This window comes from Eleutherodactylus coqui, chromosome 1 (genome assembly GCF_035609145.1).
Source record: "Eleutherodactylus coqui strain aEleCoq1 chromosome 1, aEleCoq1.hap1, whole genome shotgun sequence".
Classification (NCBI taxonomy): domain Eukaryota; kingdom Metazoa; phylum Chordata; class Amphibia; order Anura; family Eleutherodactylidae; genus Eleutherodactylus; species Eleutherodactylus coqui.
In genome coordinates this window covers 388,124,236-388,143,448 of record NC_089837.1, presented here as the reverse complement: position 1 = coordinate 388,143,448, position 19,213 = coordinate 388,124,236, and the positions used below count along the sequence as shown (strand labels likewise).

The 19,213-nt window shown below is 42.4% G+C and overlaps 1 protein-coding gene across 2 annotated transcripts in view; it reads right to left on the bottom strand.

Annotated features, from left to right (window-relative positions):
- Positions 1 to 1,152: 1,152 nt before the first annotated feature.
- PCID2 (PCI domain containing 2) overlaps positions 1,153 to 19,213 on the bottom strand; it is a 35,387-nt gene continuing 17,326 nt past the window's right edge. The window contains exons 1-8 of one of the 2 annotated variants that reach the window (XM_066579681.1): positions 15,531 to 18,067; positions 14,941 to 15,016; positions 14,045 to 14,186; positions 12,249 to 12,349; positions 11,077 to 11,150; positions 4,884 to 5,009; positions 3,926 to 4,049; positions 1,153 to 1,409 (exon numbers count right to left, since the gene is read on the bottom strand). In XM_066579681.1, the coding sequence (XP_066435778.1) occupies positions 1,320 to 1,409; positions 3,926 to 4,049; positions 4,884 to 5,009; positions 11,077 to 11,150; positions 12,249 to 12,349; positions 14,045 to 14,186; positions 14,941 to 15,016; positions 15,531 to 15,574 (777 nt within the window). In that variant the 5' untranslated portion in view covers positions 15,575 to 18,067 and the 3' untranslated portion in view covers positions 1,153 to 1,319. Of the gene's footprint in view, positions 1,410 to 3,925; positions 4,050 to 4,883; positions 5,010 to 11,076; positions 11,151 to 12,248; positions 12,350 to 14,044; positions 14,187 to 14,940; positions 15,017 to 15,530; positions 18,068 to 19,213 lie in introns of those variants that run through there. The other variant, XM_066579680.1, reaches the window with a different exon arrangement.

Below are 19,213 nucleotides of genomic sequence, written 5' to 3'. Positions count from 1 at the left end.
TTAGACACAACCATAGTGTTGTATAATAGCATTGCATTTTCAATTTCAAGTCCTTTGTAAGTGTGTTCCTTAGAGTTTGTATCTCCATAAAAGCCTTTTTCTTGGTGCTGAAGACGTGGATAAGGTGGTTTTGCAGTCTCTCCTGTAGCAAAGACACTGTGTGCATAAGGGGTATTATAGGTGTGCAGAATAGGATTCCTCAGGCAAAGCCCGTTGCAAATTAAAATGTTCCTCCTAGCATCTGGTTAAAAAGAAAGTGTCGCTGTCCAGTACTGCCAATTTCTACAGCAGATGTTTCAGTTCCATCTGTGTGTGGTACATTCTAGTATCCTCTATTAGGTAAACTGAAAAAGGTTTAGTACCGTGTTAGCCAGTAGAGGAAAATCTGATTGTTCTCAGCAAGAGAAACCAAGTAATCTTGTTGATATGATACCCTTTTCATTTCTCCAAAATACTGCATCCTGTGTGTATACTAGAGACCTCCCTGACCTTTCTAACCTCTGTCAAAAGTGTGACTAATGCACAATCAGAATAGCAGTCTCACTGGATAGCATAGCAGCTCACATGCTATGTGAATATACAGACATTTCTGACATTTCCAGCTTTTGTCACAATTGTGGCTAAGGCATAATCAACATAGCAGTTCACTTGAAGCTTAAAATTTGGCTGCTTTCTATAGCACCTCTATCAACTGACACCCTGTGCATCCCAGTATTGGCTGCCTACAATTACATCATTTCCCCAACCACTGCATGCTGTGTGAATACAATAGTGGCAAAAGATTACTGCCCTTACAGCTTGCCTAGCTAACATATACTTAGCTCTTCTATGGACTTAGTCAAGATCTAGTTCAGCCACTTTGAGCGCATATATGTTAATAAAGTATGCATTTTTATCATTGTGTGTTAGGCTATTTTCTTGCCAGGTATACCCTAGGACTGCACCTTTTCTTTACAATTCATATTAGTAGGATCAAGGCCAAGCTAAATGAAGTGAACGGTCCTGAACAGGACCCCATTACAGCTCCAGAACAAAAGTAGTAGTGTGCAGAGAAAATTCATTGTAAGGGGCAACTTTGCCATACCTAAATCTGCAACCTATTACTCTAGAAGCAGATAGGGTGTAGGTAGTCACCCATAAGAAAATCTGAAGCAGAATATAAAAAAATGTTTAATTTGACTTTACACAATTCTATATCTGAGCCAGAAAAACTGAAATTTATTATACAAATCTAACAACTTGGCATTTAACAACAATAAAAAAACTAGCTCCAGAGTCCCAGTTCTGCTGACCATTCATTATCTTCTGTGTGTCTGTTGTTAACTGACTGATGACAGGGGAGGAAAGGGATTTTGTCTGCTGACCACAAGCTTTTGATGTTGATGAGAGATGTAACCTTTAATGTGTCCCTAGAAAGGAAATAACAGGTTACTTTATATTGCAAAACCACCTGTGAATATTTAAAAAAACATAATAAAATCTTCAATTTAACTCTCTAATGACCTTCAGGAGTCTACAGACTCTGTACTAATCTAATACAGGGCAACACGGCAGGTTACATATTGGTGATACTAAACAAAAGGAAACCGGAGCAGGGGTAGCCTATAACTATGTCTGTCCTGAAGACAAAGTACAAAACTACTTATATTAAACTCTATAGAGCAGATTGACTAATACTGTCAATAATTAGACAGTGCAAGCTTAGACTAGACAGTCTTAAAATGTGCCATATTTATCAATGGCTCATACTGGATGATAAATCTGGCACAAGCATAACTTTATACCACCCATTAGCTGGCTTAGTTAATGCGCAGCAGTCTTTAGCCCCAAAAGTTTCATGCAAATTTGGTGCAAGATAATGTATTTAGGCCCCACCCCATTTTCAGAAATAGCAATAAAGAGGTGTGAAAACCACATCGTAAAACTGGTGCATTCTCAAATCTGCTCCTATGCATCCACTCTGCATCATTTTACCATCCCATTGAGTCCAATGGAAAAAGTGAAAGGGAAGACGCTTTGGAAAAAGTGACAAACACGAAAAAATGGCAGGAATTTTGTATACAAGTGTACCAAAAAATCCACTGATGCATGGAGAGCTGCAGACCCCCAGAAACTCTAAAATGAGCATCCAAGGAAAAAAAAAAAAGACTTAAAATCACCTCAGTGTAACACTGAAAAAAAAAACAAGAAAAAAAAACACTGGGGTCAGAGCTACTTAGAGGATTCTGTTTAAACTGTTGTAGAAAATGACGGAATCACTTATTTTAGGAGGGGTCCCCCCAAGATAGAGACCCCTCAAAGATGTAGCTTGCCAGTCATTAAGGATGGTAAAGGTAAACCCTTTAGTGAACAGGTGCCCAAGAGGTCTCCATTCAATCAAGAAGGTATAGTCCTTATCCTTGTTTTTTCTTTTTCAAAATAATTTATTATTAAACAAAAAGCAAAGAAAAGCATATACAAATTCCAGTGCGTCTGGAAAGGAGCTGATAGGTGTTGCACTAGTTTTGGCGTACTTAGGCACCTTTCTCAAGCATCAACGCGTTTCGCCGCCTATCTCAAGCATGCTTGAGAAATGCACTTATCAGCTCCTTTCCAGTTGTACTGGAATTTGTATATGTTTTTTGTTGCTTTTTGTTTAATAATATAGAAAAAAGAAAAACAAGGCTAAGGACTATACCTTCTTGAATGAATGGAGAACTCCTAGGAACCTATTCACTAAAGAGTTTACCTTCACTATCCCTAATGACTGGCAAGCTACATCTTTGAGGGGTCTCTATCTTGGGGGTACCCCTCCTGAATTAAGCGATTCAGTCATTTTCTACAATGGTTTAACCCTTTGCAATCCAATTTTGGATTCAGGGTTTCCTTGGGGGCTTTCTCTTTCTGCCATTATACAATGGTACCATCTGCTGGCTAGAGGCAGTACTGCAGTATGGGACATGCTGGAGAGGCCCCCAACAACAGAGCGGCCAGTAATATACAGTAAGAATACCCTGCTGGACGTCTTTCAACATCGGAGCTGTACAGCCTTCAATCAGAATGTCTTAAAATGTCAGAGAGTGGATTGGAAAGGGTTAAACAAATATTAAGTCCAATGGGAATTCACGTCATATGAACTATGGCTTTCAAATCTGTGATGCAGGTGTAAAAAATAAGAATTGGCATGTCAATTCTGACGTAGATTCTAAGTCAGAAAATCTGCAAGTGGATTAACCTCATTAAGTGGCGCTGCCCCAATATCTTCAAATGCAAGTCCGGCTACTGCAGATTTCACAGATTTTCATTAAAATATGCTTAGGATTTACACATGTGAATGAGGTCTATGCGACTGAAAGGTGTCTATATATTCCATGCATGCTCCCTCCTAGCATCAAGTTCGCTGTGGCAAAATTCTAAGCATTCCCACACCAAGTAACATATTTTTTAGGTAGTTCATTAGTTAACTAATGATCTAGTAGTGCATAATTCTCAAAATATGTAGGGATGTGGGTGATATCGAGGGTGGAAAGACCAAACTTGAAGCTTGACAAAGCCTCCGGTGTTTCAGCAGCTTGCCCTAGGCTAGGCCACATATGTCGCTGCAGGAAGAAATGTAGGACTACAAAGTGCCCACTAAAATGAGTGCAAGACCTTCTAATACACGATTCTGTTGAGTCTTTCAGAGTGAGCGCCAATCTCCCTCCCCCCCATGATGTTCATAAGACGTCCCCTTAAGGTTAGAAGGATTTTCAAACTGGGTATTATTTCTTGGCCTGAAATTCTTTACCCCACAAATATTAGTGCACCTTATATGTGAGACGACTCCTTAGTAAATAAGAAATATGCCAGCAACTCCATGCATACCCATCATTGGACCTGCTGAGAGGCATTCACTTAGTTCATAGCAGCTAATCCTAAGTATTAAATGCATAATCCATTAGTTTACCATGTAGATCAAATTGGATATAATACAATAAGCTTCATCAATGTCCACATCCTTCACTTGCATAAACTTCAGAGCAACCAGAAAGGCATCCAGTGAGAGTTGATGTGTCCGAAGTAACAAATATCTACGAGAGAAGTAGTGCAAATTTGGTCAAGCCAAAAAAAAAATATGCAGAACACAACATAATTCTATTTCCTACTAAGGGCTCATTCACAGGGCCATATGCGTGCAATGCTATCTCGCAGCATCACAGCCCATTCGCCCCCACCAATTCGGACAATGAAGAGGCCATGGTGCTCCTGACAATAGGCTAGCAATGTTACTCGCCAAGAACCTATTAATGTACATTTAGAACTGTGGGAAATCGAATTTTACGCAGATGACAAAGTTAAAAAAAGTAATAGCATTCAATAGATCATTGAATAATCTACAAAAGCTCTCACAGTGCTCATGTTGTATTGATGGATTGTAAACTGTGACAGAATATAAAGATAACATCTCTTTACTAGTCCTGGTACTAGCCAAGATCAAAATTTCCAATGGTAATGGCTTTCTGCCGATTACACCAGGACCAATGATAACAATGTCTACCCGTATCGTAATGTTTCTTGGTGCTCGAGTGGACAGGAATTGCATAAATACACATGGTGTCCTCCATAGCACACTGATGCTTTTGGAGCAAGCAATATTTTGTGTCCCATTACCAACAGCACTGAAGATAATAACGGAAGGTTTGAACATAGAACTAAAAATATGTAAATTGGATCATCTCTAAAAATAAGCAAATGACTGCCTGTAAAGTACCGTAGTAGAAGAGAACAACAACTCAGCAGCTCAAGTCAAGTGATTGCCACATGGCAGGGTGACATCCAGTAGGCTGCATTGAGTTGCACAACGTAATCAAGCTGTTATGACGCCTTATATGACAAAGATTTCAACAATGCTAATGGGAACTTACACTTTCTTAAAAAGATTCCTGTATGTGATGATCTTTAGTTTCTCCAGGATCAGGAAGATGCCACAACGAATGAAAAAAGTTTCATGTTTGGTTAAAGCCTCAGTCAGCAGCAAAAGATTCCCTTCACTGAAATCACAAATAATATATTGAAATGTAAGGTTTACTTGTGTCCCGATAATTCAGATAAAAAGGTCTCATTATAACAAACTACTTAGAAACAAAAATGCAGTTCAGAGTAAATCATATCATCAGCATATTTCTCAGATATGAAGCCCAGTGATTAACTAACCCTGCTTCAAAACATAGTAAATTGTGTACACTGTAATGTAATATTACATGTAATGAAGCATATTGGACTTCTGCTGTATTCAAAATTAAAAGGGGTTTCCAGGCAATGCCTACTTCCAGTGTTGGAATACACCAGGGTCAGAGCAGAAGCTGCTGTTCCGACTCCTATGTAGTGGCCCGTGCTCATAATTGCAGGTAGGGCTTTCACTGAAATCATTAGGACCCCAGCTTGCAATTGCAAGCGCAACTCTCATAGATTTCAATGAGAGCTGTGCCTGCAATTACAAACTCTGGCCACTACACAAAGGTCGGAGCAGTGGCTTGCACTCTGATCTCAGTCTAAGTTCATTAGTAGAGATGAGCGAGCGTACTCGGAAAAGCACTACTCGCTCGAGTAATTTGCTTTATCCGAGTATCGCTGTGCTCGTCCCTGAAGATTCAGGTGCCGGCATGGAGCGGGGAGCTGCAGGGGAGAGCGGGGAGGAACGGAGGGGAGATCTTTCTCTCCCTCTCTCCCGCCCGCTCTCCGCTGCGACTCACCTGTCAGCCGCAGCGGCACCCGAATCTTCAGGGATGAGCACAGCGATCCTCAGATAAAGCAAATTACTCGAGCGAGTAGTGCTTTTCCGAGTACGCTCGCTCATCTCTATTCATTAGAATACTTCTAGATGACAAATCAGGGAGCAGGATACATAAAAAAGAAATTCAGAATTGGTTGTTTCAGCAGAACTTCCCCTGTTTGCGTCTATGGCAATTTGGGTGATTTCAAAGTTTTAAAAAAAACAAACAGATACAGACATAGCAGACTTATTACCTAGAGGAAAGGTGGGCAAGTAGATGTGCGGTCATGATGGAGTTGTTAAAACAGAATTAACAGTAGGACATAATTCCTATATTCCACATTCTCCAGTCATGACAGCACGACTGGAGCAATAGGAGATTACAATTCTATGGGGCAGGGTGGCTACAGTCTGCAGAACCTTACGTCTGAAAGAGTTCTTCATCCAATCTAGTGTTTTCCAAAAGTATGAATATTGGACCAGACAGCGGCTCTGTGTATCTGCTCAACTGAAGCCTTTGCACAATCAGCCCCAGATGAGGAAAGGGCCCGGAGTAGAGCACTTTCAGAGCATCTGGAGGCATCTTATCCTGAGCCCTGTAAGTCTCCGAGATTGCCAGCCTAATCCACCTTGCAATGGTACTTTTCGACGCCGCTCTTAATTTATTTGGACTGTCAAAGGCTTATAAGCCTTTGAAGTATGATAAAACACATCTAATTTATGAAAATGTCTCTATCTTTTCTGGGTTTTGGCAAAGACAGGTTAGAATTATTTCCTGTTCTCTGTGAAATAGAGACTACCTTGGGGAGAAAGGAAGGATCCAACTTTAGAATTTATCTATCATTTCAAATTCTGAGGTATGGCTCTTTACAGGAGAGGGCCTGAATCTCTCCCGACTCCAGGCAATGTAATAGCTACCAGGAAGATCACCTTCAAGACAGCAGTTTAAATAAGGGCTTAAAGGGGGGGAAATACAAAGACTCTTTAAAACTAAGTTAAGATCCCAGTCAGGATCTTACCTTAATAAACTGGCCTTCTGATAAATGGTTTGTCTATTTGAACCCTTAAAAAACCATTTAATCCATCCATCTTCCACAAGAAACCTGGACCTTAAGGGCTGTAGGACTCAGACCCTTATCAAACCCAGTTTGTAGGAAGCCAGGGACTCTAGGTATATCCAGATCTTGTAAATCTGGTTAATCCGAACCACACCATAAACAAAACTTCCTCCATACCTTCATATAAAAAGAGGAGATGCGAGGTTTACAACTCTGTAATAGAGTATTTATTAACTCATTATAAAGACCCTGCTCTAAAAAAGTCTTTGCTTTTCCAGATCCACTTTACTAGTCTTAACATCTTGATCTCCCGGCAATAAATTGGACTGACATAGAAGGTCCTGCCTTGGTAGAGGATTGGGGTCTTGGACTGAAAGAGAGGTTAATAGTGGGAACCACGGTTTTTGGTCCATTATAGGAGCTCTAATAATCACTGTAGTTCTGCTTTCTTGTATTTTGAATAGAACCAAGGGAAAGACATATGCCAGATCCATGTCCCATGGTTGGAAAGCACATCCTGACTTGTCGGGTTATCTCTTTGGTTTAGGGAAAAGAATGTGTGGCAGTTTGATTTTTTTCTGGTCACAAATAGATCTATTTGAAGTTGTCCCCACTGTTCTATGATCATTAAGTGACCATTCTCCTAGATCTAGCTTCTTCCGATTCAAATAATCCGCCACGGTATTTTGGGCTCCCTTTAGATGCACTGCTGAGAGAGAGGTAACTGTAATCTCCACCCAGATATTTGCTGTAGGAGTTTGAAGTTGAGGATACCTGGTACCTCCATGATGACGACAGTTACATTGTTAGAAAAAAACTTTACCATGTTTTCCTCTTCTGTTTAAGGGCTTCCCAAACTGCTCTCAATTCTCTATAGTTAGAAGATTGAGATCTGAGCTTTTTTGTCCAAGATCCCTGGAATAGCAGTCTGCTACCTGAGCACCCCAACGTATCAGACTTGCATCTGAAGTTACTGATACAAAGGGAGACATAGACCACTGGATTGCTTTCCTGATTTATAGGTTTTAACCGCCAGATAAGGGATTTTGTTACGCAAGTGGTTAAAATTAAACTTGTTTTCTAAAAGAGGAATGCTTCCTATCCCCCGGAAGACAGAATGAGCTTTTCGTAAGGGTCTGGCATGGCATCAAGACCAACAGACCATTTGTATGCAGGAAGTCATCAAACCCAGCATACTCATTGCCTCCCTCAGGGAGTAATGTTTTTCTTTTAAAAGGCTGGAAAGAATTTAATAATTCTTTCTTCTTTACACCAGGGAAGGAAAGACTGTCTTAAGCCTGAATGCAGGATATCAGGAACTAATTTGGATTTTTTAAAATAAATTATCCAACCTAGGCTGGAGAAGAGAGACAACACCTGTTCTAAGTGGTAATTCAGGATTTCCAGTGAATCTGTTACGATGAGGAAATCATTCAAACCAAAAAGTGTAGAACTTTTGAATTTCTTCGAATGACAAATCTGATACCTAGAATCAATTAGAATACCATAATAGGCATCTTTAAGATCAATGGTGCACACAACAAAATTGATCAAAGGAAGCGTAGATTTAATGGTTTCCATTGTAAAACTTATAATAAGACATTTATTTAAAAGGTTTTAGATTAATAACAATTCAATACGACCCATTTGGTTTGCCTACTAGAAATAGTGTAGAATGACATAATCCCTGCTCCTCAAAGGGGACTGGAACTGAAAATTCTATCTTGTAACCTGAGGAAACTGTATGTAGGAACCAAAGGCTATTGGTTATCTGCCTCCAAGAAACCTGGAAATCAGGATAATCTTCCCTACACTCGTTCTACATCACTGCTTGAGGTCTGAATGTCTTCGATTAAGGCTGCCTACACATGGCCAAGCACGATCATGAAAGTCAATCTGATATCACGCTCATGCACGTGCGCCGTACTTGTGAATGCAAGGTGTTTTTCTATCCCATCACTTTTGAAACAACCTGATGCCTGCCCAATTGCAATCATGGTATATAGCATCTAGCTGTAACAGATATTTGTCCTATGGAAGGTAGTACTATAGACCATGTTGGATATAACATTTCACAGTAATACAGAGATGGTGAATGTAATGTGACTGTCTGATGCTAGCAACCTTGTCCTCTAGAGTCTAACCGTAATACAGATACCAATTGTATGAAGGCAGCATGTGAATGGTGGATACCTGCAAGCACTGCGTAATCATTCTAGCAGTCATCCATTTAGTCCCCCGATGGAGGGTAGAATGTAGCGATCTATGCTTGCAATCACCGCATAATCATATTGGAAATACAGTATGGCTGTAACACTCTTCTTCCTATGGGAAGGGGGTAAAGTGCATCTGTAGTAGATTCACAGCCATGTAAATTACAGGGGCATCTGTGTCCCAAGACATTGTTTTTTCTCACTAAATGATGGATTGGGTTTCCTGTCCCCAATGTACTGGATTCACCTCATCCAGTGTTGATGTGAGCAGGAAAAAAAAACGGGTGCATCACCCTGGAGTAACATGCAAACCATGGGACATGGTTATTATGGATAGTGCGATACCGTCAAGGAGAGTGACCCCACCCACTCCGGATGAGTGGGTCTCACATGAAAGAGTTCACCAAAGTCAGTTGCCTGGCCCCAAGATGGGCTAAGGGAGAGGGGATCACTGCCCTCCGGATCTAATTGAGGTAACAGTATCACCCTGCAGTCATGGGCATCTACGACCGGGTATCACCTCTATAGCTGATGTAAGGGGGAAAAAAGTATCACCAAGGTCAGTCATACCCTGGGGACATCAGGGGCTGACAAATCACATAGACACACTCTGGCATACAATGGGTAGCCAACGAGTCCCTGTCTGAGGGCGTCTTATGTCCTTTGGTGCAAGGGACCGTGGAAGGGGAAGGTGGAGGGGAGACCACCCCTATGGAGAAAGCCTACCCTGACTGAGACAGATCAGTAATCTAATGGATGGCTGTTGGAGAGCAGCTATGGCTGCTCCTAGGGACACTGCTGAAGAGGCCATCAGCATAGGGACATCTGGGAAAAGCTGCTGTGAGAGGAGTTAACTGGGGAGAAGAAAGGACCTGAGGCTGCGGGGGCGGAGCAGGACCTCACCAACTGCACTGTACTTCAGTGAGGAAGTCCTGCAGTGTTCTCCTCTGACTTACCTCCCCTTGGTTAGGGAGGAAGTGCTCCGGTCAGGAGCTCACCATATTAGGGGGATCCTAGAGCTGGAGGGTCACAGAGGAGTTAGGGCTAGTCTGTGCCTCTTTTTCTTCTGGGAGGTAGGGCAGGCAACAGACAGGTTAGGGGTCCACTTTGTTTTCCCTCCACATGTGGGGGAACAGGGTGATCAGGTGATAACCCTATATTCCCAACCTAAAAGGGGAAAAACAATAAAAATAAAAACTGCAAGAGAAGACCTGCAGAGCAAGAGGTCTGCCTCCTACAGATATTAAGCTAAAACTGATTAGCTCCGTGCCTGCAGGAGGGGTATAGCTGGTGGGAGGAGCTAATTTGCTTTTGTGTTTAGTGTCCACCTCCTAGTGGTAGCAGCTGTACCCACGGTCTTGCAGAGTCTCCCCAATGTCACAGACTAGAAAGACAGTTTTTATGCAGTTTTTTGAGCGAAAGCCAGAATTGGATCCAGCAGGAAGGAGAAGTCCTTTCTATGTATTTCCAATGCCTTTTGAATCCACTTTTGTTTTACCAAAGCCAGAAGTGTTTTCTTAAGAGAAACAAAACAAAAAGGACTGTGTGTGAAACGACCTTCAAGGGAGCTTTCCTGATTTATGCAATCCAAACATTACCTTTGTATATTGAAAAATTTAACACCTTCAAAATATACTTTAGGTCACAATTGCTCAACATTTTCAGATCTGCCTTCTTGTCAATGGATGAACACATGTTCTTAGCTAGAAGCCCCCTTTTTTTTGTTTTCTTTTTTAAGATGCCCATGATGATCCACTACATTAGTTACTTGTACTTGCCTTACAGGCATGCGCAATCATGCTGACTTTTGTAGAGTGTATATGAGACTCGCTTCCAAGTCCCACATGCCATTTCACTAGAAAAGGTGGTAACAGGCACACTGAAAAAACCTAATTGCTAAGGTTGCAGTATTTCCAATTCTGTGCTGCGGTTGGAAAGAGAATGATCTGCTGGCCTAATTTGAAGATCTACTGGTCCCTACTCAAAGGGCTAGTAGAATATCTAGAGTGATTCAACCACCAGCGACTTGCAGAATAAGCCTATGTATCTTTAGATGAAACCACAGTGTACATACCGCACAGCCTTTGTCACTTCTGCAAACTGCATCAAGTCATATTTTTTCAGAAGCTGAATGGTTGGCATGTGACCCTAAGGGTTAAAGAAAATCTAGTTACATCTTTTGTATTAAAGGGTGTATTCACACATGGTGGATTTGATGCAGATCCACAGTAGATTTCACCCTTTCTATTGGAGGAGGGAAGTCTGTTAAGGTCCCACATCAAAATCCTTTCATGAGGAACCGGACGTGGCTTTTGGGGCAGATTTTCCACTGCGGTAAATCTGTACCAATTTCACAATAAGAACGTACAGTAAGTAAAGAAGATTGCACAATAGATTTGGAAAAGAGTCAATGTTATTTAAAAAAAAAAAAAAAAACACATCCTAACTATTGTAGCATTTTTTTTTAGCCTTTCATCCCATTTAATTTTTTATAAAGTTTTGAAGTACATTAAATGGCTCTGGCTAGGCGAGGATGAAAAATGAAAAAATAAATAAAGAAATAAAATTTAAAAAAGGGATTAATGGCCATTTCAGACAGCAGACAATTGGTACATGTGTGCCAAGAAAGAGCAATGGAGTCAGGAATGGTACTGTTTCTCCTTAAGGCCATCCATGCTCTTCTAGGAAATATGTAAATGGCAAGATGGAACAATACCTCTACAGCCCTACCTATTGAATGGCAGCATTCCTGCAAGTCAATGTCAGAGGGTACAATGCCTCTCACTAGCCAAGCCAGGAATCTACTGCACACTGATGAGGGGTAATCACCCCAAAACAGCCGTCTGTGCATTGCTATTCTGGCTTTGGTTCCCATTCATTGTTACAAGGCTTGTTCAAAAAGTCTGACATTGACTTGCAGGATTGCTGCCTTCCAATAGGTGGTGCTGCAGAGGTATTGTTCCATCTACCCATTTGCAAGCAAGTGAAATTGTGACCGGGATCTGAAATTTACCCGACATGTGTAGGTTTACCTAAAGTGCCAGTTTCGCCTACGACTGTGGTTAATGTAGTCGTACTAAATATAAATAAAAGAAGGACCACAGAGCAAAATTCAAGAACTGACTGCGAAAAAATTAAATTTTACAATTAAATGTGCATCCCCTAAAAGTGAATTTAGATTACACACAAGGGTAAAAGTCTGCCATTGGGCTATAAAATGCAGCTAGAAAACACCAGGGTACTCACCAGGAGCATTTTTACAGGCAGCAAATATATGAGAATCATCCTTTTATTCTTCTGGCAGGAGCGGAGACAGTTCCTGAAGGCAAATGATAGATATTCCTCAGCTTCGGAGAAGAAAAAAAATAAAAACTGAATGTTTTACTTTCTTTGAATGAAACCAAAGATTAAAATATAATATACTATACATCTCTTTATTTTAGAAGCCAGCCAGGAAAAGATAAATAGGCTGGGCACACTGTAATGACCAAATTTATGCTTATGTGTAAATAACTGCTATTTATTTTTTAGTGTATTTTTGTTAAAGATTTTCAAATAAAGTACAAAACTGCTGCAACAATGTAGGAAAACAATAAAAAAATATTAATTTATTATGGTTATTGATGGCATATTAATATATTTTTTATATATATATACATATTATAAATTTTATTCTATAAGTAATGAGAATATTGATGCACAATGAGAATGTTTTTAAATACTATTTCGTTTATAGCAATATTAATACACTATAATTAAGTGTGGCTAGATGCATTTAAATTTGAACCTGACCGTACCGTGTTTTCGGTCGCTTTTAAATAAAGTTTTATTAATGAATATATGGAACGCTCACAGCGTTCCATGTGATGTAGTTCTAATTTATACTACCAGTGACGTAATTGTGGGACGGGAGGGGTGTTTCCCACACCTCCTACCTTTCCCTAGGGAGCAACCTTGATTGCTACTTTGAAAGCATATGGAAGCATGTGAGTAGACTATTTAAAAACCTGCTTTGTAATACTTGTATGTATGTTTTTGAGCTTGAAAAAGGCGATTGTATTCGCCGAAACGCGTCGCTCGTATCTATGTAAATAAATTTAATTATATTTACACTTTTCATCTTTTATCCCGACGAGCGCAAAAGCAGCTTTTTTCTCTTACTATTGCCGTCTATCAAGCACCGGACAGGTGCTTGTTTGCTGTGTACTCTTTTGCTGCTCTCCGTCATGCTGCGGATGTGGGAATAAAAGAACCTGTGCAAAGTCTTCCTGGACATCGGTGCCGACTGGGTTTATCAGGCTGATTTTCCCGTCAGGCACCAGGTGAGTGAATATTGGCTCATTGCATTATACTGTTTTAATCACCTGGCGCGTCTCTGACCTACTCTTTATAAACTAAGTTATGGTGCTGTTCCTCTAGGCGACAGGGAGTTGGGAGATATAATTTTTGTACTCACGCACTCCCCAGTTCTTCCATTGTTCACTAGTGAAGATATAACTCTTCTGAGTCACATGCATGCACTCTCCCATACAAGTCTACAAGACTTAGCAGCTAGTTTTTACCTTCCATGATGTTTCCCATACACCACATACATACAAAAGAACAGATCCTGCCCCCATCTCTCTTTTGTAGCAACTCTCAGGAGCATGGAAGACATTATACAGCAGTACTGAGCAGTGTAGCTGTGAATTTAACACTGGGATTAGATAAAACTCTTACTAAAATAAGCAGTGTGCGTGCGTGTCTCTGCAGCTGCTCTCATCTGCATAGACTTCTAGGAGCAGCCACTGATCCTTCAGTCAAGCTGCTAAAATTAGAAAGCAATACATTTTCAATGAACTGACAGTGAACGAGCACCGGCTCATAAGAGTAGAAAGAGGCATTTACCCTAATATGTATATATTACAGAGCTTTTTCATGCATTAGATTAATGTAAAGTTAGTTGGAACAACATTACTGCTTCAAAAAAGTACACACTGCTCTGCAAACTGCTTGCTCTTTGAATACAATCAATACTGGATAATTGCTTTTGGATAACTTACCTTGTATGAAATCACTGTCAAACATGGCTTTGCGACCAACATAATATTTGTAAGTGACCCTCTGTGAAATGGTATATTCGTCCTTAAAGTTGGAGCTTTCGATCGCTCTGATCAAGGGCTTACACAGGTGAAGTTTACTGATCTGTAATTGAAGTAAATACACGGTCATGAGGTCACGTGTGGCACCCACTAAACTCCTGATCAGGAGCAGGACATGGAAACATTTTATACATTCCCTATGTGAAAAGTCTCAGGACAGCTCTTGTTTGAATGCACCTAAAAAGGTGTATTGCTTACCTGTTGCTTATAAAAAGGGTTATCTGGAAATGATCAAAAATTATTGCTGTCAGTGCAGCCAGTGGAAAGCAGTCCAAGGATAGGAGAATTCAAATGTGACATGGAGGGAGTATGGGGCGTTGACTGACAGAAGAATTTATGTGCAGCCTGCAGGGGGCGGGACTCTGCAGAAGTTAATGCTACACTGTTCAGAACAGTATAGAGTTAGCCGACCCCCAGCCTCCTCCCCTTCTAGCACCCACACCCCTTTCCCCTCTCCATGCTACCAATGAATTCTGCCCAAGGATGGGTTTCCACTACTAGCAGCCACTTTATGCCATTCCTGGACATCCCTTTAAAGGAGGTTTAAGTAACCAAAGGGAGACACAAACAACGGTTGAGGACTTCTCTATATCTTCCCTAGAGTTCTATGGAGCGGTAATAAGCAAGCTCAGCCATCAAGCCATACAATTCCTGCACACTGTGGCCAAGCTGGCGAGGAAGGATAGAGATCCACGGTTGCAATTAGGACCCCCAACAATCTCAAGGGTAAAAGTGATAAATATTAAAAATCAGTAGCAAGCCCCCTGTGAGAAAAGAAGAAACATCTGGAAACTTACCTTAAAATAAATTTTGAAAAGCTGATTAACCAGAAACAACATGCCCCACTTTTTAGAGTCCTCAAAGGCCGCACGGCTGTGATAGAAACAAAGAACAGTTACTAATACTGGCAAAGCGAAACTAAGCAAACAGAGTGAACGATCTCAGGGGAACACTGAATATTTGTTATTTGGAAAGGATGCAAAAACTAAAAACTGGTCATTGATTTAGCAGCAGAGCTTTAACCTTGTTTACAAAATATTCAAAAAAACACAACAACAAAAAAAACGCCATTGCAATTTTTTATGTATTTTTTTTCTGAGCAAAAGCCAGAAGTGGATCCAGCACAAAGTACAAGTCTTTCCTTTATAGTTCCCACTCCTTTTGAATCCACTCATAGCTTTGGCTCAAAAAAACTGCAACTGTGCTTTTCCAAAAAAATACTTCTGTGAAACTACCCAAAAGAGTTTTTAAGGACTAAAATACTGATGGACTGCGGGGCGTGGCCAGCAGTGCATGGCAGAGGAGGTGTAGATCCAAAGCTGCCAGCATACACGGCAATTCAGCGGCACAAACAAGGTTAGAAACACCCGATCTACAGCTCACTCACCTCTCCTCAGCTCCGCTGACAGTCCTGACTGTGGAGAGCATCATGGTTCGTGGCAGGGTTAAGAAAAGTCCTCTAAAAGTGACAAAGTTCTTCCCGGCCGGCAGGGCTCTGCAAGATGGCGCTGCCCAGCAGCAGGGAAGCACGGCACTCTCTCACAGTGTTATCTCAGACAGCCGCTCACCGGCAGTGAGTGACACGCTGCTATCTGAAGCTGATAAGGCAGGGAATGATAAAGCAAGCAGCCCTTCATCTGTAGCTGTAATAATAAACCCAGCAGCAGAAGTAGAAGAAGGAGAGAGCTCAGTAACAGCAACAGTCACTGCATTAACCCCTTCATTGCCTACTGCTCCAGGTACTTGGGGGAAGCAGAATGTTACACACTCCAAAAGCACTCCAGCACAGAATATGGAGTCACAAAGTACAGATATGCCCATAACTGAAGCAACAATGCGTCTGCTACTCACAGACCTCAAACTCTCCATTCAAAAAGATATACAACAAGCAATGTCTTCTATACAAGCCGACATTACATCACTCGGTGACCGAACATGTCATATTGAAAATAAAGTGGCTGAATTGACGTCAGCCCACAATGAGTTAGTTGACGCTAATAACAACATGGAGGAAGAAGTGGAAGCTCTAAAACTAAAACTAGCAGACATTGAAGACAGGTCTAGACGGAACAATATTAGATTTAGAGGGATACCTGAATCGGTCAAAACAGAGGATCTTGGGGAATTCCTCACCGATTTTTTCACTGTCCTCCTCCCCAACGCCACTCACTATGATCTAGCAATCGATCGAGCACACCGGCTCCCTAAGCCTAAAGCTTTACCCGCATCTGTACCAAGAGACGTCATCGCACGTATACACTTTTTCCAAATTAAAGAAAAATTGATGGAAACCGCTAGAACCCCACCTACTCTTCCAGACCGCTTTAAAAATGTTACACTGTTTGCAGACCTGTCAGCGGCGACACTTTTACGAAGAAGAGCATATGCTACGAGCACAAAAATACTTCGCGAACACGGCATCATATACAAATGGGGCTTCCCGGTGAAACTGATTATCACTAGAAATGGCACTAAATTCTATGCACAATCTCCGGAAGAAGCCTTACAGTTTTGCAAGGACTGGGATATTCTCCCACAGGGCCACCCTGGACCACTTGGATCTAATGGAAAAAGGAATTCCCCATCCCTACGGGAGGAATGGTCCACAGTTCCATATAGCAAGAAACGCACTGAAGAACATTCTGTGGCCAATTAACACGACCTCCTACGGAACAATCATTACAGGACTGGGGACTCTCCTTACTCGGGTTGTTTCTCTTCTAAAACTGCCGTATCTGGCACGTAAACTACTGGTAACCGGTAAATCCAGTCCCCCGCGAGAACTATGGTAATATGTGTACCATTTATCTCAATGTTTCTTTTGTTGGCCTTACAGGCCCATATTTCTAGCCATTGTGTTTGGTATTTTGAGTTTACTTTGTTTCCCTTTGCTAAAAGGTCTGGGATGTGCTTGTACGTGATGGGGCTGTGGTCGTATTGTGATCGGGGGTGGAGCTGGGGGGCCCCACATAATAGAGATAATTCTCTTGGGCCCCACAGATCCCTCCCTGAATTCAGTGCACCTAACTTCTTGTATTATGGTACTTAAAATATTATCGATCAATGCCAAGGGTCTAAACTCACCCTTTAAAAGATCAATGGTGTGGAAGGAGGCTCATACAACTAATACAGACATACTATGCATTCAGGAAACGCATTTAAACAAAGAAGACATATTTAGGCTGACACACAAGCGATTCCCCCATATTTTCTCTTCTCCTGCAACACATAAAAAATGTGGTGTGTCCATAGCCATCAAGGATACAGTTGCACTTACGGTCCATAAAGAGATCATAGATGACAATGGACGCTACGTCATACTGATATGCTCTGTTAATAGCCTTAAGTATACTCTAGCCTCAATATATGCCCCTAATTCTAAGCAACATACATTTATTAAAAACATCTTAAAAACTATAGATCAGGTTAAAGAGGGCCCATTAGTGCTACTGGGCGACTTCAATAAAACTCTATGGCCCTCAGTGGACACTTCATCCACTACTCAGAATACAAACCAACCAACCTCTATTGTTCCCCTACTAAACAACAAAAATCTTTTTGATATTTGGCGCCTACAACATCCGACTGAGCGCGACTATACCTATTTTTCACACCCTCACAAAGTATATAGCAGAATTGATTTTATTCTGATAGATCAAAACCTTATAAAAAACGTTACATCTACGACAATAGGTGCCATAACATGGTCAGACCACGCGCCAGTAGCAATGTCTCTTCAAGAACAATTTAATCAACCACCTATTGTGACTTGGCGCCTTAACAATTACATACTACAACACCCAAAATATGCACCCCAGTCGCTGCAGGCCCTCCTAGATTACTTCGATCTCAATGACAATGGCGAGATCTCTGACCCAACATTATGGTGCGCACATAAGGCTACTATTAGAGGTCATTTTCTTAAACAAGCTGCTTATGATAAAAAACGCAGGAACGCCTTGCTACTGTCTTTACAAACGCAATTAGGTACATTACATGGATTAAATAAAACATCCTACTCCATAGATAGAGCTAGAGAGATATCAGCTTTACACCAGCAGCTCCAGGAGCTTCGTATCTATGAACACGATCTAGCTCTAAGGAAATTAAAATTAACATACTACGGGGGGCGTGGCCAAGCAGCCGACCTGACCGGCCGCATGTAAGAGGGGCTCCTGCCTAAACTGACCACCATTAATCCTTGAATAATCCTGAGGACTCCCAACCCCGACAGAACATCACCGGAGGAGAGGGGGAAGAGACTGGACCCCGAGGCACTTACCCCTGGCGAGCGGGGGGCAGCGAAACCGGAGCTAGCGGCGAGCCTGTGGAGCGGGGAGCGCCTCCGGTGCGGAGCGTGTGTCACCAGCCGACCGGCGGGCTCTGGACCAGGAGCTGCACACAGCGGAGGGTGAGGAGCGGAGTGCCTGAACCGCCGGCGGGACTGCGAAGCGCTGTGACGCCTACCCGACACCGCAGTCTGAAGATCCTGAGGGTGAGCGCGGGAAGCTGCGGCCGCCATCTTGCGGGGAGGATCCTTGATCGGTGAGCGACTCCTCGAGCCTGTCGCCCCCCCTGCCGATACAGAGAGGAGAAAAGTCGAGCGCTGGGTGAGGTGTCTGTGGCGCCGGCAGCCATAGCGACGCCGGCGGCGGACTCGCAGCGCCGCGGCTGACACGGCCGCCATCCTGAGGACGGGGCAGACGGGCCTAACAGCGGAAGGCCGCATAGGGAGGCCGCATAGTGGAGGGCGAGGGGCGGGGGTGACCGGAGGCGCCGCGGGGCATTGAGGCATTTATAAAGTGTCCCCCGGCAGCAGGGATCCGGAAGGAGACCACGAGGTGCCGCAGCTACCGCCACCATCTTGCGGGGCAGACTCAGCCAGCAATAACCCGGGCCCGGCGAGCCTCTACTGATACAAAGAGGGGAGCGGGCGCCGGGTGAAACAGCCGGAGTGCCGGCAAATACAACATTAGGAACAGCTCTACACTACCGCGGCTGACAAAGCCAGTACCTGGTGGACTGGGCAGGCGAGCCTGGCAGCGAGGGGCCAGGAGAAAAGACCACACA